The 22,111-nt window shown below is 42.7% G+C and overlaps 1 protein-coding gene across 1 annotated transcript in view; it reads left to right on the top strand.

The window, feature by feature from the left end:
• Positions 1-22,111, top strand: part of unm_sa1614 (un-named sa1614) — an 86,964-nt gene that overhangs the window by 36,719 nt on the left and 28,134 nt on the right. The window contains exons 14-19 of the mRNA XM_084166541.1: positions 3,411-3,574; positions 3,983-4,116; positions 4,537-4,628; positions 5,957-6,143; positions 6,554-6,639; positions 17,042-17,157. Of these exons, the coding sequence (XP_084022667.1) occupies positions 3,411-3,574; positions 3,983-4,116; positions 4,537-4,628; positions 5,957-6,143; positions 6,554-6,639; positions 17,042-17,157 (779 nt within the window). The remainder of the gene's footprint in view (positions 1-3,410; positions 3,575-3,982; positions 4,117-4,536; positions 4,629-5,956; positions 6,144-6,553; positions 6,640-17,041; positions 17,158-22,111) is intronic.

Here is a 22,111-nt window from a genome sequence, read left to right on the forward strand (position 1 = left end):
ATGGCATATTATTATTATTATAGTGGCCGGGGACTTTAATGCAGGGAAAATCCGTTCTAACTAATTTCTACCAGCATGTTAAATGTGCAACCAGAGGGGGGAAAAACTCTAGACCACCTTTACTCTCCACACAGAGACGCATACAAAGCTCTCCCTCGTCCTCCATTTGGCAAATCTGACCATAACTCTATCCTCCTGATTCCTGCTTATAAGCAAAAACTAAAGCAGGAAGCACCAGTGACTCAGTTAATAACAAAGTGGTCAGATGATGCAGATGCTAAGCTACAGGACTGTTTTGCTAGCAGACTGGAATATGTTCCGGGATTCTTTAGATAGCATTGAGGAGTACACCACATCAGTCACTGGCTTCATCAATAAGTGCATCGATGACGTCGTCCCCACAGTGACCGTACGTACATACCCTAACCAGAAGCCATGGATTACAGGCAACATCCGCACTGAGCTAAAGGGTAGAGCTGCCGCTTTCAAGGACCGGGACTCTAACCCGGACGCTTATAAAAAATCCCGCTATGCCCTCAGACAAACCATCAAACAGGCAAAGAGTCAATACCAGACTAAGATTGAATCGTACTACACCGGCTCTGACGCTCGTCGGATGTGGCAGGGCTTAAACTATTACAGACTGCAAAAGGAAGCACAGCCGCGAGCTGCCCAGTGACACAAGCCTACCAGACGAGCTAAATGACTTCTATGCTCGCTTCGAGGCAAACAACACTGAAGCATGCATGAGAGCACCAGCTGTTCCGGATGACTATATGATCACGCTCTCCGTAGCCGATGTGAGTAAGACTTTTAAGCAGGTCGTAGGGCCAGATGGATTACCAGGACGTGTACTCTGAGCATGTGCTGACCAACTGGCAAGTGTCTTCACTGACATTTTCAACATGTCCCTGACTGAGTCTGTAATACCAACATGTTTCAAGCAGACCACCATAGTCCCTGTGCCCAAGGACACTAAGATAACCTGCCTAAATGACTACCGACCCATAGCACTCACGTCTGTAGCCATGAAGTGCTTTGAAAGGCCGGTCATGGCTCACATCAACACCATTATCCCAGAAACCCTAGACCCACTCTAATTTGCATACCACCCCAACAGATCCACAGATGATGCAATCTCTATTGCACTCCACACTGCCCTTTCCCACCTGGACAAGAGGAACACCTACATGAGAATTCTGTTCATTGACTACAGCTCAGCGTTCAACACCATTGTGCCCTCAAACCTCATCACTAAGCTAAGGATCCTGGGACTAAACACCTCCCTCTGCAACTGGATCCTGGACTTCCTGACGGGCCGCCCCCAGGTGGTAAGGGTAGGTAACAACACATCTGCCACGCTGATCCTCAACACAGGGGCCCCTCAGGGGTGCGTGCTTAGTCCCCTCCTGTACTCCCTGTTCACCCATGACTGCATGGCCAGGCACGACTCCAACACCATCATTAAGTTTGCCGACGACACAACAGTGGTAGGCCTGATCACAGACAACGATAAGACAGCCTATAGGGAGGAGGTCCGAGACCTGGCCTTGTGGTGCCAGGATAACAACCTCTCCCTCAACGTGATCAAGACAAAGGAGATGATTGTGGACTACAGGAAAAAAAAAAGAGGACTGAGCACGCCCCCATTTTCATCGACGGGGCTGTAGTGGAACCGGTTGAGAGCTTCAAGTTCCTTGGTGTGCACATCACCAACAAACTATCATGGTCCAAACACACCAAGACAGTCGTGAAGAGGGCACGACAAAGCCTATTCCCCCTCAGGAGACTAAAAAGATTTGGCATGGGTCCTCAGATCCTCAAAAAGTTCTACAGCTGCACCAACGAGAGCATCCTGACTGGTTGCATCACCGCCTGGTATGGCAACTGCTCGGCCTCCGACCGCAAGGCACTACAGAGTGTAGTGCGTACGGCCCAGTACATCACCGGGGCCAAGCTTCCTGCAATCCAGGACCTCTATACCAGGCGGTGTCAGAGGGAGGCCCTCAAAATTGTCAAAGACTCCAGCCACCCTAGTCATAGACTGTTCTCTCTGCTACCGCACGGCAAGCGGTACCGGAGCGCCAAGTCTAGGTCCAAAAGGCTTCTCAACAGCTTCTACCCCCAACTACTAAGCTATATGGAATTGTTTTAAGAAGGTCATACCAAGGATCATTTTGCTATTTCATTTTGAATTTTAAGACCCCTTGAAGTATAAAAAATAAAAAACAAATGTTTTTATAAAATGTGGTCTTACTACTATTAGCCCATACAAATGCATTAAATAACAGATTCACTACATGGAACAAAACAGTCTCCATATATACTTCCAAAAATGTTACGTGTTTGTGAGAGTCTCATCTTTCCATGGAGGGGTCATAATAGTTTGTAGGCCAAACCATTCGGATGCTACACATGATTTTGTGAGAAGACCGATTTTCGGGATGTCTCATGGTCTGACAAACACCGTTCTAGCTCTGTTATCTTTCACCGCAGATGGGGAAGTATTACATAGGCAGATGCGGTAGATTGAGACACATTCAATGCACACAAAAAAAGATACTGCGTCTCTAGCTTAAACTGGCAGGTTTTTATATATATATATATATATATATATATATTTTATTTTTTTACTATGCTAATTAGATAATTAGGGGGCGCAGACATCAATCTTAGGGGGTTAAATCGCCATAGACCCCATCAGAGAGGGGATAAAGGTCTACATTGTTGGATCTTTAGGTCTACATGTGTATAGCATAGACTGAGAAATTTTAGAATACTCAGAGTTGATATTCACGCCATACGAAGGAATTCCCCTCGACCACACCCACAATTTGGGGAAAATAAGCATTCTTCCCCATTGACCACAAAAATCCTGACCTACGGTTGGCAATGCTCCCACGTAGAGAAATAGAGCTTACAATCCCTGTGACTTCAGGCTATTGGAAATGTGGGGGCCTGATGTCCAATTAGGCTACACGTTGCTATGTGTGTAGAAAACATTTAATCACAGGTAAGACATTTAACTTGTTTAGTGTAGTCCGTTTGTTTGTGATGTTGGTCTGGCTATCTTAATGTTCCAGTTGGTAGCTAGCTAGTACTCACTCACTTGGCTCCACCATCGTGAAAAGGGGCATGACGGAAGCCCTACAATATTACGTTTTTCTAAATAGTGAGAACGCTCGGGAGCAGGCAATGTTGAAAAGTAATCTTTAGACATGTTGTACTTTTCTTGAATGTAGTTTGACTAAAACAAGAAAATTGCGTTTGGAAAAGGTCAATTTTTTGCTGTGGGCCTAGGTAACCACAAGTTGTTTTCCCCACAGGCGGGCGGGCCACGACATTCTATCTAATACCGACTGGGACTATGGAATAAACTATTTACTTTCACTCTTCTTTTTATTGTGCAGGTGGATCTCAGTGCTGACCAACAGTAAGCAGAAAGCCCTTAACGTGGCTCTGGATGAGCGGAGGCCCAGTGGAGACAACAGTGTTGAGGACCTGACCAGGGCCATTACCGAGGATATCCGCCGCATGCCTGGCAACAACATGTGCTGTGACTGTGGGGCGCCAGGTCAGACCATGCCTACAGTGTGCTGCAGATGGGTTGGGGTCAATTCTATTTCAAATCAGTCAATTGGGAAAGTAAACTGAAAGTACAATTTCTCATACAGAAGTTTACTTCCTGAATTGAAATGGAATTGACCCCAGCTCTGGTGTGCTGTCAGAGGAAGATGTGCACCTAGCTCTGTTGACCCTGCTTAAGAACTGACCTCTATTGGTTTGGATTTAAAATGTTGGTGTTTCTAAATGTTGCTTCATGGGCCTTTGCACCCTGACCAGAAAAATAACCTTGGAGAAACACTGTAAATGGTTTCTCACAAGTGTTACCATGCAACTGTCATCCACAGGCATAGTTTTGCAAATGACAAACCATATACTGTCGGCATACTATAAACTATGTCCACGTTGCTCTCTTTAGACCCAACCTGGATCTCCACAAACCTGGGCATCCTGACGTGTATCGAGTGCTCTGGGATCCACAGAGAGATGGGCGTGCGCTACTCCCGGATCAAGTCCCTCTCCTTGGACAAGCTGGGTACCTCAGAGCTACTGGTGAGTGCCTCTGAAGCTTTAGTTGGACAAAACAACTATGAATGTTAAGAATACCATATGAAGGGTAAGAATAGGTGAAGGGTGAATCTGAAAAGTACTCTCAGAATAAATTGTTAGAATAGGAGTTCCCCAAGGGTGTGACTTGTGTTCATTACTCTCCTCAATATGTGATGATGAGGTAGAATGTAACAGTGATTTAAACTCAATTAAGTATGCAGTACACATGGCATTGGTTGCATGCTTTCAAGACAAATAAATTCAAGTGATTTTTACATTTTACAGTTGTTTTTTTAAATCTAAACAACTCAGTGATTGTCACCAACAGGATCAGTGTCCTAAATGCTTCTTTGTTTGACATGAAATCTGTTTTAGTAGTTGGTCAAGCTCCTCTCATGGATTTTTCCCCCTTCTCTTTTTAAGCTGGCAAAGAACATGGGCAATTCAGGCTTCAATGAGATAGTGGAAGCCAATGTCCTGAGTCCCTCACTGAAACCCACGGCAGAAAGTGACATGTGAGTGATGAGCTGGGCTGGAATTACTCCTCAATCCTCACACTGCAGCCAATCACCTACAGCTGTTTTGATATTTACTATTTCAAATTATGGAAAATAATTAAGATGGGACAGTGTGCTCTGATAACACAAAAATGCTTGACATATCTCTGAACCCCTTATTAATAAGGTCCTGTCTAGTGGTTACTGTGTGTAAGAGAAGCATAACTACAACCTTGTTACATGTGGACATGCGCCATAAGCACAATCCATTCCCATTAAGAGAGTGACACTCCCTCTCTGTGCTGGCCAGCGTTTTTATATGGGGAGAAATCTGCAAGTTGACAGTATGTTCTCTCACAAAATGGCATTGGCTGCTTTTGTAATGGTAGCCTGTCAGCCACTTTCTCACTGCATCAGAACAGCTGGAGCCACTTCTCACTGTACCCTTAATGTTTCCCAAGTGGACTTTTATCACACAGAGAACACAGCCCTTGCTGCTTGTTCAGAGCAAGGGCCGGAGATGGGGCTACACAGGGACAGATTAACAATTTGCTGACAGAACAAGGACCTGGTGTAGGCACTATACAGTACTGACCTTCTGTTAGTCTTAACATTAATGGCAGAATTTTGACTCACACACTGATGTTCATGTCTGCATTAGTGAATGGACCCATGAACTGAAAATGTCATTCTTTCAGTGCTTTTAAGAAATAGTAGTTTCAACAGATTTACTGCTTATTGTCTTAAATGTTGGTCATAGTAACCTACTATATCTCTCTCTTTTTTTTTTGTAATCTTTATTTTAACAGGGAAAAACAGACTGAGACCTGGATCTCTTTTACGGCTGTGCCCTGTGTAAACATGTTGACATGTACAGTTTTAGACATACAGACAAGAACATTTCAAACATACAAAACAAAAACACAATTCAACAGAAACAATCACAGACAACATCATATTGATCCTCCATAACATTTTTAAAATGGGCAAGGGACACCAGAGTGTCTAACTTAAGTTGGATCTGCAGTTTGTTCCATAAATAAGGTGCAAAGGAACTGAAGGCAGTCCTACCCAACTCTGTGGAGACCACAGAAGTCTCTAATGTAATCCACATCTGTGATCTGGTTTTAAAATTAGTATATCTAGTGGAAATTAATGATGATATATATGGAGGTAGTTTTAAAAGAAGTGCTTTATAAATAAACAAGAGCATGTTGCTTGAAATGTATAAATGCATAATGGCTGTTCTTTTACTCTTCATATGGCTCTTATCTGATTTCCCTATTGCAATACCCATCCGTGTCATGTGTAATGAGTGCGTCCACCCTGCCACTCTGTATCATTAGGGCGGTGCGTAAGGACTTCATCCTGTGTAAGTACATGGAGTGTCAGTTTGCCCAGCACAGCAGCAGCTCCCCTTCCACTCTGAGAAGGAATTTACAGGAGGCTGTGTGCAGCCGAGACATCTTCAGCCTGCTCCAGCTCTATGCCGAGAGACTGGACCTCAGCCAGCCTCTGGCCAGCCCTGTGCAGGTACACCCAATGACTAATCCAAACTTTAACCTGATAACCTTAGTACCTAACACTGACCTCATCCAGTCCCTGTAGGGACAGTACATAAGTATACTTACCCAATGACTAACCATAACCCTAGACTAAACCTCACTCCATACCCCTGTGCATGTAGACCCAGTCCCTGTCCAGAAACAACACCTAGCCCCTAACCCCTAGACACCTGTGGAGATCTGAAAGTATTTGATAGGTTTGCATATATGGTGATAGCGCCACCCTGCCCTCTGATAGGCTAGGTGGGATTTTAGCAATATTGCTTACACCTATCCTACCCTCTGTGTCGAGGGGGTAGGGGCTAGGGGTTGGTTCTGGATAGGGCCCCAGACTCTTAACATAACCCTAACCATAACTCAACCCTCCCATGTTTGTAGGAGAAAGGAGAGACTGCACTCCACCTGGCTGTCCTACTGGCTGATAGGACCTCGCTTCACATTGTGGACTTTCTGGTTCACAACTGGTGAGTAATTTTATGCAGCTTTAATACAGATTTAGCTGTGCTCTGAACTCTTGCATGATGTTTGTTGTGGCTTTAAAGAGATTCTCTGGTACTTTTGTATACTTTGTAGACAGTAGTTCTGAAAGTAGCACCCGTGAGCCAAAGGTGGTCCATGAAAATTGCGTACTACGTCACATATGTGCAGATATGTGCACCACGTCATCTCTCTCTCTCTCTCTCTCTCTCTCTCTCTCTGTCTCTCTGTCTCTCTGTCTCTCTGTCTCTCTGTCTCTCTCTGTCTCTGTCTGTCTGTCTGTGTTGCCATTGGGCCCGCCATGCCACCTCACTGGATAACGCTGGGCAGGCCTCTTGTTAGCTGTCACTCAAATGTGAGCTGCTGAAGCTCATTGGCTAGAACTTTAATTGCTAGGGGGCTGGCCAACGTGTAGGGAAACTAGTGCCACACTGCTTCAAGAAAACAGATGCTTTCCAACTAAGGACTTCATGCAAGATGGCGCTGCAGTGGTAGCAGCAGTCTTTCGGGCTCCTGACCAACTCTGCTATTTTGTGTGTTATTTTACGCTGATCTTAACTTTTCTTGTACGTAATGTCTCTGCCATCATTTCCTATGACCAATAATAACTAATGGACATCAGAACCGCGATCACTAACCTCGATTTGGACAGAAATGTCTACTTCAACGAGTCGGCAGCTATAGACATTCTGCTTTCTCCAGACCAGGCCCTAATCCCCGGGACTCGAAAGACGAAAGGGCAGCGAAAGAAAAGCAAGCGAGCCTGCATCCTGACGAGACTACGTCGGCGAGCAAATAGACCGCCATTGCCCGCTGTTAATTTTTTTTATTTAACCTTTATTTTAACAGGGAAGATCTATTGAGATCTAGGTCTCTTTTACAAATGCGCCCTGTATATACAACATAAATATACACATTAGGGAAGTCCAGCCAACCTTTTGATACAGAATGCAGTGATGAGTATCAAAACTGTCGTCTGTAACAAAACGAAGGGCAGGATGGTAGATAGCATCCAAAGGTTTAATAGTAGTAGCAACTGCACTTTGAAAAATAATATCACCATAATCAAGAACAGATAAAAAGGTTGACTGAATAATCTGCTTCCTACTGCTTAGAGAAAGGCACAATCTGTTTCTGTAGAAAAATCTTAGCTTCTTAACCCACTCATCTCTGTTTTTTAAAACGTCAAATCCATATCAATGCAGCTGCCTAAGTATTTATATGCGGGAACACGTTTGATTGTAGAACCATCTGAGTGAACATGCATGTACAGTGCATTCGGAAAGTATTCAGACCCCTTCACTTTTTCTACATCTTGTTACGTTACAGCCTTATTCTAAAATTTATTAAATTGTTTTTTTCCCCTCATCAATCTACACACTATACCCCATAATGACAAAGCAAAAATAGATTTAGACATTTTTGCAAATGTATTAAAAATAAAAAATGAAAATATCACATTTACGTAAGTATTCAGACCCTTTACCTAGTACTTTGTTGAAGCACCTTTGGCAGCGATTACAGCCTTGAGTCTTCTTGGGTATGACGCTACTAGCTTGGCACATCTGTATTTCTGGAGTTTCTCTCATTCTTCTCTGCAGATCCTCTCAAGCTCTGTCAGGTTGGATGGAGAGTGTCGCTGCACAGCTGCTTTCAGGTGTCTCCAGAGATGTTCGACCGGGTTCAAGTCCGGGCTCTGGCTGGGCCACTCAAGGACATTTCAGAGACTTGTCGCGAAGCCACTCCTGCGTTGTCTTGGCTGTGTGCTTAGGGTCGTTGTCCTATTGGAAGGTGAACCTTCGCCCAAGTCTGGGGTCCTGAGAGCTCTGGAGCAGGTTTATATTCAAGGATCTCTCTGTACTTTGCTCCATTCATCTTTCCCTCGATCTTGACTAGTCTCCCAGTCCGTGCCGCTGAAAAACATCCCCACAGCATGATGCTGCCACCACGCTTCACCGTAGGGAAGGTATTGGCCAGGTAATGAGTGGTGCTGGTTTCCTCCGGACGTGACGCTTGGCATTCAGCCTTCAAGAGTTCAACCTTGGTTTCATAAGACCAGAGAATCTTGTTTCTCATGGTCTGAGAGTCCTTTAGGTGCCTTTTGGCAAACTCCAAGTGAGCTGTCATGTGCCTTTAACTGAGGAGTGGCTTCCGTCTGGCCACTTTACCGTAAAGGCCTGATTTGGTGGAGTGCTGCAGAGATGGTTGTCCTTTTGGAAGGTTCTCCCATCTCCACAGAGGAACTCTGGAGGTCTGTCAGAGTAACCATCGGGTTCTTGGTCACCTTCCTGACCAAGGCCCTTCTCCCCCGATTGCTCAGTTTGGCCGGACGGCCAGCTCTTCCATTTAAGAATGATGGAGGTCACTGTGTTCTTGGGGACCTTCAATGCTGCATAAATGTTTTGGTACCCTTACACAGAGCTGTGCCTTGACACAATCCTGTCTCGGAGCTCTACGGACAATTCCTTCGACCTTATGGCTTGGTTTTTGCTCTGACATGCACTGTCAACTGTGGGACCTTATATAGACAGGTGTGTGTGACTTTCCAAATCGTTTTCAATCAATTAAGTTTACCACAGGTGGACTCCAATCAAGTTGTAAAAACATCTCAAGGATGATCAATGGAAACAGGATGCACCTGAGCTCAATTTCGAGTCTCATCGCAAAGGGTCTGAATGCTTATGTAAATAAGGTATTTCTGTTCATTTTTTATACATTTTCAAACATTTCAAAAAACCTGTCGCTTTGTCATTTTTTAAATTCATTTAATCCGTTTTAGAATAAGGCTGTGATTTAACAAAATCAGTCAAGGGGTCTAAATACTTTCCGAATGCACTGTAGCTCATCTGAATCATTCTTACGAGAGTTTGAAAACAACATGTATTTTGTTTTAAATCAGCATTAAATCTGATTGTAGTTTTGAGTCCGGGCAATATCATACGTAATAGTGTCATCCGCTTATAGACGTTTATTTTATTTTATTTTTTAACAGATTGACCAATGGTGTTTATATAAATAGTGAAGATAACAGGTCCCAAAATCGACCCCTGTGGTGTACACCTTTATGTACTTCAAGAAATTCAGACTTAACCCCAGCAATCACGATGGCATGATCAACAGTATTAAAAGCATTTTAGTGTCTAAAGCATTGACAAGATCATAAACAGCTAAAGTGATTGCTGTAATAGTGATATGCCCAGGCCTAAAACCTGATTGGTTTACATTCTAAATACATTCCTCAGATAAAAAAGAGCGACGTTGTACATTTACCAAGGATTCAAGAATCTTAGCGAGTCAAGAAAGCCTTGAAATGGGGCGATAATTATTAAGATCACTACTGTCCCCACCCTTATGGAGTGACAGCACAAGAGCTGATTTCCATACTTTTGGAATATTTACTGATAACAATGTTAAATAAAAAATGTGGGTTATTGAGCCAACATTGATGGGCGCTGCACTCTTAAGCAGACCGGGATCCAATTGGTCATCCCCTGTGGATTTCTTGTTGTCTATTGCTAGCAAACCGTTCAGGACTTATTTTTTTGAAAATAGCCTAAAAGAAAAGCTATGACTATCATTTCTCTGTTCATTCAGCAAGTTTCCCCTATCAGCAACCAGCCCAATATCATTGTGAACAGCCTTAGAAGTTCTTTAAAAGAAATAGCCCGCTGAAATAAAATGATTAAATGCATCAATGATGGCATTTTTCTCCATAATGAGGCCAGTGTGGGCAAGTGTCTGAATTAATTTGTTGTGGTAGAGAGGAGGAAGTAGAGCCCTTTTGGGATTAGACAGTTTTCCAGAATTTAGCCGGGTTCTCATTAAAATCTGAAAGAGTGGTTACATAATCATAATTAGCCTTTCTGATTTGTCTTACACAATGATTCCTCAGTTGCGTAAAAGCTTGCAAGTCCGGGTCTAAGCCTGTGTTCCTGGCCTTGACCCAAGCATCATCTCTTTTATGAATAACTTCTGATAATTCCGGAGAGTACCACGTTTTTGATCTAAACTCAGCAAAAAAAGAAACGTTCCTTTTTCAGGACCCTGTCTTTCAAAGATATTTCGTAAAAATCCAAGTAACTTCACAGATTTTCATTGTAAAGGGTTTAAACACTGTTTCCCATGCTTATTCAATGTACCATAAACAATTAATGAACATGCACCTGTGGAACGGTTGTTAAGACACTAACAGCTTACAGACGGTATGCAATTAAGGTCACAGTTATGAAAACTTAGGACACTAAAGAGGCCTTTCTACTGACTCTGAAAAACAAAGAAATGCCCAGGGTCCCTGCTCATCTGCGCGAACGTGCCTTAGGCATGCTGCAAGGAGGCATGAGGACTGCAGATGTGGCCAGGGCAATAAATTGCAATGTCTGTACTGTGAGACGCCTAAGACAGCGCTACAGGGAGACAGGACGGACAGCTGGTCGTCCTTGCAGTGGCAGACCACGTGTAACAACACCTGCACAGGATCGGGACATCCAAACATCACACCTGCGGGACAGGTACAGGATGGCAACAACAACTGCCCGAGTTACACCAGGAACGCACAATCCTTCCATCAGTGGAAGTCCGCAATAGGCTGAGAGAGGCTGGACTGAGGGCTTGTAGGCCTGTTGTAAGGCCGCTGGACCACACAGGACTGGCAAAAAGTGCTCTTCACTGAAGAGTCACGGTTTTGTCTCACCAGGGGTGATGGTCAATTCGCATTTATCGTTGAAGGAATGAGCTTTACACCGAGGCCTGTACTCTGGAGCGGGATCGATTTAGAGGTTGTGGGTCTGTCAGGGTCTGGGGCGGTATGTCACAGCATCATCGGACTGAGCTTGTTGTCATTGCAGGCAATCTCAACGATGTGCGTTACAGGGAAGACATCCTCCTCCCTCATGTGGTACCCTTCCTGCAGGCTCATCCTGACATGACCCTCCAGCATGGTAATGCCACCAGCCATACTGCTCGTTCTGTGGGTGATTTCCTGCAAGACAGGAATGTCAGTGGTCTGCCATGGCCAGCGAAGAGCCCGGATCTCAATCCCATTGAGCACGTCTGGGACCTGTTGGATCGGAGGGTGAGGGATAGGGCCTTTCCCCCAAGAAATGTCCGGGAACTTGCAGGTGCCTTGGTGGAAGAGTGGGGTAACATCTCACAGCAAGAACTGGCAAATATGGTGCAGTCCATGAGGAGGAGATGCACTGCAGTACTTAATGTAGTTGGTGGCCACACCAGATACTGACTGTTACTTTAGATTTTGACCCCCCCCCCCTTTGTTCAGGGACACATTATTCAATTTCTGTTAGTCACATGTCTGTGGAACTTGTTCAGTTTATGTCTCAGTTGTTTAATCTTGTTATGTTCATACAAATATTTACACATGTTTGCTGAAAATAAACGCAGTTGACAGTGAGAGGATGTTTTCTTTTTTTGCTGAGTTTACCTTTAACTTTTAATTATTTGAAGGGAGCATGATTATCCACAATAGTATTGAAGACATCTGAAAAAAGGCTCAAAGCTAAATCAGGTTCAGGGATAGCTAAAAAAAAGAAAAGCCTGTTCCTCTTTGTGAGGCTTAGATTTTTGTATTCTCACATCTTTAACACAAACAACTGGGCAATGGTTAGGGCTGTTACTGTTACGTGCGCCCCGATGTGTCTGTCTTCACTTGTAGCCTGTGAAAAGGATATGAGTTTGCCTGTGAGAAGGACCCGATCACGTGACAGGCATTGGCTAATAAGAATTGAGATGTGAGTGAGAGGTGTTTCGGAGCACGCAGCCGGGAAAAGGGAATTACAATTATTGTATTTAGCCCAAGGGCACAACAGCCACTGGCCGCAAAAGCCATGGATTTCTACGGCCACACAAAGGGGATGCCGCCCGGAAATTCAAGGCATTATCAAGTGCTTGTCAAATTGTGAATGAGAGACTGATGAAGTGTGTGCAGCCTGCGCAAGAAAACAAAGCAGAGCTCTTGCCTTTCATGCAACTTTTTTCAAATCATCATTAGAGTTGCATCATGCAGCCTTAGAATGTATTAAAAATCTAAACATATAGCCCAATGTTTGTATCACAACTAAAGTTACGTAAATAACTCTAAATTAAGCATATAGGAGGACCTGTTTCTTTGTTAACCGCTCAACACAGAATTGCCGCATGTGCACACTCCCTCAAATCGTTTGGAGAAAATATATGTTCTATTTTATTCAGCTATGTTCAATCGTATTCTTCATAATATAAAATTATATAAAAGAATGCCACGGAATTCTAAGCAAATCTTGTCTGCTAAATGAACTAGTGTAGCCCACAGCCATATGGCATAGCCAGATCAGGGCCTAACATAAGGACAACTCCGAGTATGCTATTCTGTTCTTCTGAAATAGACTACATTTTCTTCATATCATGTTTCTTTAGACCTGTCTAAAATAAATAATGGATTTATTATGATTGTGTAGGCTATATTACATGGATTTATTAGACTTTTTAAAATGTAGATGTTCTAAAGGTCTGCATCAGTGGCTTGTAGGCAATGCGTGGAGATGCTAAATGTATTTATGTTAATTATCGTAAGACCGGCAGTTATTTGCTTGACAATCACTGGCTGACAAAATGTCATGACCGCCACAGCTCTAGCAATGGTCACTAATGTCTTTGGCGAAGACACCAGTAGAATCCAGTAGAAAGGGGAACATTCTGTTGGTGAACGTGCAATCGCTGGAGAACAAACTGGATGAGCTCTGTTCGAGACTATCCTATCAACCAACAGGACCTGAAAAACTGTAATATCTAATGTTTCTCAGAGTCGTGGCTGAACAAGGACATGGATATACATCTCACTGGTTTTTGTATGCATCGTCAAGAACGGAGGGCAGACGAAGGGAGGAGGGTTGTGTCTCTTTGTTAACAACAGCTGGTGCGTAATCTCTAATGTTAAGGAAGTCTCTAGTTTTTGCTTGCCTGAATTAGAATACCTCATGATAAGCTGCAGACCATACTGTTTCGTAGCTGTCTATTTACCACCACAAACTAATGCTGGTACTAAGACCACACTCAACGAGCTGTGTAAGGCCATAAGCAAACAAGAAAATGCACATTCAGAGGTGCCGTTTCTCTGAAATCCGTTTTACCTCATTTTTACCAGAGTTTCATCTGTGCAACTAGAGGCGACAAAACTCTAGATCACCTTTACTCCACACACAGAAGTGCATACAAGGCCCTCCCTCGCCCTCCCTTTGGCAAATCAGACCACAGCTTTATCCTCCTGTAAGCAAAACTCAAACAGGAAGTACCAGTGACATGCTCAATACTGAAGTGGTCCGATGAAGCGGATGCTAAAATACAGGACTATTTTGCTATATGGAATATGTTCCGGTATTCATCCAATAACATTGAGGAGTGTACCACATTAGTCTCCGGCTTCATTAATAAGTGCATCGACGAGAAGCCATGGATTACAGGCATCTGCACTGAGCTAAAGGCTAGAGCTGCTACTTTCAAGGAGCGGGACCCTAATCTGGACGCTTATGAGTAATCCCGCTACGACCTCCGTCGAGCCATCAAACAGGCAAAGTGTCAATACAGGACTAAGATTGAATCCTACTCTGACGCTCGATGGATGTGGCAGGGCTTGCAAACTATCACGATTACAAAGGGAAACCCAGCCATGAGCTTGCCCACTTGTTTCAAGCAGTCCTTTTGCGGGGAAAAACTGATTGGCTGGGCCTGCCCTCCCAGGGCCGACTATGGCTGCACCCCTGCCTAGTCATGTGAAATCCATAGATTAGGGCCTACTGAATTTATTTTAGTTGATTGATTTCCTTATATGAAATCTTTGAAATTGTTGCATGTTGCGTTTTATATTTTTGTTCAGTGTATATATATATTATTTAAAATATTTTTCACTTCTTTATTATTTTCCCCTAACTCTACCACACCTCCCCTAATTGGAGTAAACTAATGGACAACAATACTTAGGTGTCTACTTCCAGTTTATACATACTATATACATTTTAAGGACAGTATATTTATATTAGTTATCTTTTGTTTGTTTTTTGTCCCAGAGTTCAGCTACCCTCAACCCCTCCCATCTATCTTTGAAGACCATCCAGTTATGATTTTATAGCTGCTATATACACTGCCATATGTGGACACCTGCTCGTCGAATATCTCATTCCAAAATCATGGGCATTAATATGGAGTTGGTTCCCCCTTTGTTGCTATAACTGGTAAGGCTTTCCACTAGATGTTGGAACATTGCTAAGGGGACTTGCTTCCATTCAGCCACAAGAGCATTAGTGAGGTTGGGCACTGATGTTGGGTGATTAGGCCTGGCTCGCAGTTGGCGTTCCAATTCATCCCAAAGGTGTTCGATGGGGTTGAGGTCAGGGCGCTGTGCATGCCAGCCAAGTTCTTCCTCACCGATCTCGACAAACCATTTCTGTATGGACCTCGCTTTGTGCACAGGGGCATCGTCATGCTGAAACAGGAAAGGGCCTTCCCCAAACTGTTGCCTCAATGTTGGAAACACAGAATTGTCTAGAGTGTATGCTGTAGCATTAAGATTTCCCTTCACTGGAACTAAGGGGCATAGCCCGAACCATGAAAAACAGCTCCAGACCATTATTCCTCCTCCACCGAACTTAACAGTTGGCACTATGCATTCGGGTAGGTCGCGTTCTCCTGGGGTGTCCACATACTTTTGCATAGATAGTGTATTTTCCACTGTGCTGTGATGTTTCACAAAAGTTCTGAACCTTTCTATTCTCATAGTTTCTACAGATTGTAAATTAAAGATAGACATTTTTTACTAAGAGTATTATTATATTATTGATCAATTGACTATGACTTTTCAAAATCACCCAGCAGTTCTATTTGTGGAGTTAGCTCCAAGTAAATGTTGCAGTTTGTTTGCCATTCTTGAACCTGCGACCAAAAACAAGCTACATATGGGCAATACCAAAACAAGTGATCTAATGATTCTGTCTCTTTGCAGCTAAATATGCAGAGCTGGGATGGTTGTATCCCCCATATACCGCAAGAACTTTGTATAAGAATTTAAAATGAAAAACTCTTAAGTATTGAATCCAGCTTCGTTTTGTGTATCAGTTCATAAATCATGTGCCATGGAATCGGTACATGGAAAATCTTCTCCCAACTATTTTGCAACCTGTATGGCGCAGTTTAAATGAAACTGGTATACTTTTTTATTTATCACAATTTTCTTTAACCGATTTTGGTCTTTAATACAGGGCCGACAGACAAATGTCACTATTTCTGTATTTGTACATTTTTACCTTTAACTCTGCATGTGACAATTTTGTTGTTGTTGATTTCGTGGCTAATTAAAGTAAGACAGTAACTCTGCTCATAGATTATGCATGTATGAACTACACGTTGACACATCCAGCCCAAAATGGGAGGTTTAAAAGATACTTTCTTAGTCGCCAAAGTACCGGAGCATGTCTTTAAGGAAAATCAGTGACGACTGGGTCTCACAACTGTTGGGAGACTTTTGGCAGATGTTCAATCAATCAATCAATCAAATGTATTTATAAAGCCCTTTTTACATCAGTAGATGTCACAAAGTGCTTATACAGAAGCCCAGCCTAAAATACCAAACAGCAAGCAATGCAGATGTAGAAGGACGGTAGCTAGGAAAAACTCCCTAGAAATGCAGGAACCTAGGAAGAAACCGAGAGAGGAACCAGGTTCTGAGTGTTGTCCAGTCCTTTTCTGGTTGTGCTGGGTGGAGATTATAAGAGTACATGGCCATTAAGGTCAGATCGTTCTTCAAGATGTTAAAACGTTCATAGATGACCTGCAGGGTCAAATAATAATCTCAGGAGTAAATGTCAGTTGGGTTTTCATAGCTGAGCATTCAGAGGTCGAGACAGCAGGTGCGGTGAGGAGGGAGATGGAGCGAGTGGGTGGAAAACAGCAGGTCCGGGACCAGGTAGCACATCCGGTGAACAGGTCAGGGTTCCAGGCAGAACAGTTGAAACCGGAGCAGCAGCACGACCAGGTGGACTGGGGACACCAAAGAGTCATCAGGCCAGGTAGTCCTGAGGATTGTCCCAGGGTTCAGGGCTCAGGGCGAGCGAGAGAGGGAGAAATACTTAAGTTCACACAGGACACCAGATAAGACAGGAGAATTTCACCAGATAGGACAGACTGACCCTAGCCCCCCGGCAGATAGATTAGATCTACTGCATGTCTTTTAAGTTATGGGACCATGTCAAGGATGTTAGCCAAACATGCTGAGTAGATAGTTGGTATTCATCATGGATTTGTCAGACAGTATCTCCTGTGTTCTCCTTATTCAGTCTAACATGTAAAAGCTTTATATCCCAGTGTATTGTATGAGTATAACTGTGTTGTGTTTTGATTTTGTTACAGCAACAGTCTGGATATCCAGACTGCCAGAGGAAACAGTGCGTTGCACTACTGTTGTCTGCACAACAAAACAGAGTGCCTTAAACTGCTTCTCCGAGCCAAGGCCAACATACATGACAGTGAGTGCTATGAGTAGTCCCTTTGTAAAGAACAGGGCTGCACCCTAGTGGTCCTCTCCTGAGATCAGATATGCCTGCTCTGTTCAATGTCTATCCATGTTCCATCCATGCTGCTCAGTGTGAGGCATATTCACTTTGACTGAAGTCAATGTCATGCATTGATGTCAATGGGACTAAGTGAAATAATGTTTACTGTGAATTAATCTAATCTCTGAATTGATCTTTAAAAAAAAAAATAGATTTTGATGAGCCCTGTATAACACAACAATACACATCAAAATACAATATACACATCAAACTACACATTCATATACACAATACATGTTATTAAACACAACAATACACGAAAAGCAAGACACAATCATAAACAGACACATTCTTCAGTAAAAACGTCCCCTAACAACCGTCTGAAATGCCCTAGAGGCACCAATTCATCCAATTTTAAAGTGTGTTGTAGATCATTCCTCACATAAGGTGCAAGGAAATTAATGGCTGATTTACCTCACTCTCTAGACACCAAAGGAGTCTCCAGAGTTAACCAACCCTGTGAACGGGTTTGATAACTAGTCATTTTAAATCTTAACAGTGATGTTAGGTAAGTCTGAAGTTTGTGGAGCAGGGCTTTGTAAACAAAAAGAGCGTAAGGATGTGATCTACGTGACTTCACAGAGGTCCAGCCAACCTTTTGGTAAAAAATACAGTGTTTGGTAATAAAACTGTCTCCTGTGATAAAAGGAAGGGCGCTATGAAAAACGGTATCCAAAGGTTTAAGAGCAGTGGCAGCTGCACTTTGATAAATAGTATCACCATAATCAAGAACAGCTAGAAAGGTTGACTGCACAATCTGCTTCCTGCTGACTAGAGAGAGGCAAGATCTGTTTCTGTAAAAACAAAAGCCCACTTTAAATCTTAGTTTCTTAACAAGCTCAGTCATATGTTTTTTAAACGATAAATCATTCATTCCAAATACCAAGGTTTTTGTATGCAGGCACTCGTTCGATTTATATAACCATCCGATGAGTAAAGATATAATCCAACTGAGACAATCTTACGAGAACTTGAAAACAACATGTATTTTGCCCGTATTAAGTACGAGTTTTAAATCAGTAAGGGCTTCCTGCACAACTGCAAAATCAGATTGTAGCCTTGTCACAGCCAGGTCAGCAGTTGGGGCAATTGCATACATAATAGTATCAGCTGCATATAGATGTTTTTATTTTTTATTTTTAATACAGATTGACCAATAGCATTTATATAAATAGTGAAAACGTTCTAGCATCAAACCCTGCAGAACACATTTATGTACTTCAAGAAATTCTGACTTAACCCAATCAATCACGATGTCCTGAGTTCTGTCACAAAGATAATCATGAAACCATGAACATGTGTAAGAGCTCAGGCCTATCGAGGAAAACGTATTCAATAAAATAGCATGTTCAACAGTATCAAAAGCTTTTGACAGGTCCACAAACAACGCAGCACATTTCATTTTAGTGTCTAAAGCATTGATAAGATCATTAACAACTAAAGTGGTTGCTGTAATAGTGCTATGCCCAGGCCCAAACGCTGAAATACATTTCTCAGATAAAAAAGAGCAAAGTTGTACATTTACCAAGGATTCAGGAATCTTAGCTAGACAAGGAAGCCTTGAAATGGGGCTATAATTAAGATCACTACTCTCCCCGCCCTTATGAAGTGGCAGCGCGAGCTGATATCCATACTTTTAGGAATATTTCCTGATAACAATGTTAAATAAAACATTTGGGTTATTGAGCCAACAATGATGGGCACTGCACACTTAAGCAAACCATCTAGGACTTTTTTCTTCTTCTGTAAATAGCCTAAAAGAAAAGTTTTGACTATAGTGTCACCTATCAGCATCCAGCCCAGTATCATTGTGAATAGACTTAGAAGTTATTTCAAAGAGAGAACCTGATGAAATAATTTTCTGTAATGAGTCCCGTGTCTTTTTTTTTTCACCTTTATTTAACCAGGTAAGCCAGTTGAGAACAAGTTCTCATTTACAACTGCGACCTGGCCAAGATAAAGCAAAGCAGTGCGATTAAAAACAACAACGCAGAGTTACATATTTTTTATTTTTTATTTTACCTTTATTTAACTAGGCAAGTCAGTTAAGAACAAATTGTTATTTACAATGACGGCCTACACCGGCCAAACCCGGACGACGCTGGGCCAATTGTGCGCCGCCCTATGGGACTCCCAATCACGGCCGGTTGTGATACAGCCTGGAATCGAACCAGGGGTTCTGTAGTGATGCCTGAAGCACTGAGATGCAGTGCCTTAGACCACTGCGCCACTGGGGTAAAACAAAACATAAAGTAAAAAATACCACAGAAAATATATATACAGTGTGTGCAAATGTAGATGTACAATGGATGTAAATGAATTAATGTGTTGTGGCAGAGAGGAGTAAGTAGAACCCTTCAAGGATTTGACAGTTTTCCAGAATTTAGCCAGGTTCCCATTACAAATCCGAAAGAGCGGTTACATAATCAGATTTAGCCTTTCTGATTTCTTACACAATGATTCCTCAATTGCTTAAACACTTGCTAGTCCAGACCTAAGCCTGTGTTCCTGGCCTTGACCCAAGCATCATCTCTTTTATGAATGACTTCTGATAATTTCGGAGAGAACCCCGCATTCGATCTACCTTTAGCCCTTAATTTTTTGGAGGGAGTATAATTATCCACAATAGCATAGAAGACATCTGCAAAAAGGCTGACCGCTAAATCTGGTTCAGGGATAGCTGAAATACAATCCAGGTCATTAAAAAAGATAATGTAAAAAAGCCTGTCCACCTGAAGTTTTTAAAGTTCCTCTTTGTGAAGACACGAGGCTCTCTAACACAAACAACTGGTCAATGGTCACTAATATCTTGGGCGAAGACACCAGTAGAAACATATTTATCTGGTGTATTCGTTAAAACAAGATAAATCAGAGTTGACTTTGAAGGATCTTTTAATGTTGGGCCGTGTCTGGAATGCCCTATCTATGAAATGTATTGTCTGAAATGCCCTAAAGGCAACAATTCCTCAAATTTTAGAGTACTTTGGAGATCATTCCACACACAAGGTGCAAAAAAACAGAATGCAGATCTACCCAACTCAGTGGAATCTAAGTGATCTCCAGCGTTAGCCATCCCTGTGATCGGGTCTGGTGACTCGTATGTCTGTAATTTAACAATGAAGTAAGGTATGACGGAAGTTTGCACAAGATGGCCGTATAAATGAAAAGAGAGCAGTGCATTGATCTACGAGACTTGAGAGGGCCAAACCTAACAAAATGACACCGATAGACATGGTCGTCCTGTTCATGGCTGCTAAGCAACTTCGCAGTATTTCGTTTTTTTGTGTGTTATTTCTCACATTATTAGCTCAGAACATCCTGTGCACTATTACTTCCAGTCGGAAATAACTTTTGGATATTAGAGCGGCTGTAACTCCCCAGAATTTCGACCAGAAATACGACTTTCCTGAAATGGACCCTTTGTTCGTACCCCCCAAGGCAATTCCACTTATCCCAGAGATTGCTCCAAGACGCCGCCGGTGGAGAAGAGGTATTCAGACTCAGGAGGCGTGCATACCATACAACGCTTCCGAGTATATTACTCGCTAATGTTCAGGCCCTGGACAATAAAGTAGGCAAGCTCAGGGCGAGAATCTCCTTCCAGAGAGACATCAGGAACTGTAACATACTCTGTTTCACGGAATCATGTCTCTCTCCGGATATACTGTCCCCGTCCATACAGCCAGCTGGGTTCTCAGTACATTGCACAGACAGGAATAAAGAACTCTCTATTTGTAGCTGGGGACTTTAATAAAGCAAATCTTAGGAGAACGCTACCAAAGATTTCTCAACACATTGCCTGCGCCACTCTCGCATCAAAAACTCTCGACCATTGCTACTTTCCCATCCGGAACGGCTACAAGGCCCTCCCCTGCCCTCCCTTCAGGCAATTCAGATCACGCCTCCATCCTGCTCCTCGCTTCCTATAGGCAGAAACTCAAACAGGAAGTACCCATGGTAAGGACTGTTCAACGCTGGTCTGACCAATCGTAATCTATGCTTCAAGATTGTTTTGATCACGCGGACTGGGATATGTTCCGGGTTGCCTCTGGCAATAACATTGACGTATACAATGACACAGTGACTGAGTTAATCAGGAAGTCTATCCAAACCAAAAACCGTGGATAGATGGCAGCATTCATGCAAAACTCCTCATTTAACCACAGCAAGGTGACTGGGAATATGGCAGAGTACAAACAGTCCAGTTATGCCCTTCATAAGGCAATAAAACAGGCAGTGGAGTCGCAATTCAACGGCTCAGACACGAGACGTATGTGGCAGGGAAAAAAATCTTAAGGAAATTGGTTCTGAAAGTGTCTGTCCTATATCTGAGAGATATAAGAAAGATAAGGAATATATATTTTTTTAAAACATTTTTTAAAACTTAAAAAAAAGTATTTAACCCCTTATTTGTTTACACTAAACAGTCTCCATATATACTTCCATTCATTTTTTCAACTGTTACCGTGGGACCTTCAGACAAGTCTTGTAAGGCCTGTGGGCGTCCTAGAGCAAAACAACCGACATTTACGTGTTCGTGAGAGTCTCACCTTTATACATATTAGTGTGTAGTCCAAACTCTTCGGACACTACAGAAAGAAGTTGGCAGATCAGCTGTGCCAACTTCAGACCAGTCCCAAGATCCTTGTGGGGGTCGTAGAGCAAAATGGAGTCCAGGCCTATCCTATTTAGCTATTGCTGTAAATACACTATTCTTCAGATATACTACATATTCTATCCATATACTGTCCGTATTGTCTATATATCCCATCACATATACAGTACCAGTCAAAAGTTTGGTCACACCTACTCATTCAAGGCTTTTTCTTTATTTGTACTATTTTCTACATTATAGAGTAATAGTGAA

Source organism: Coregonus lavaretus, assembly GCF_964263955.1.
Source record: "Coregonus lavaretus genome assembly, chromosome: 8".
NCBI classification, from domain to species: Eukaryota; Metazoa; Chordata; class Actinopteri; order Salmoniformes; family Salmonidae; genus Coregonus; species Coregonus lavaretus.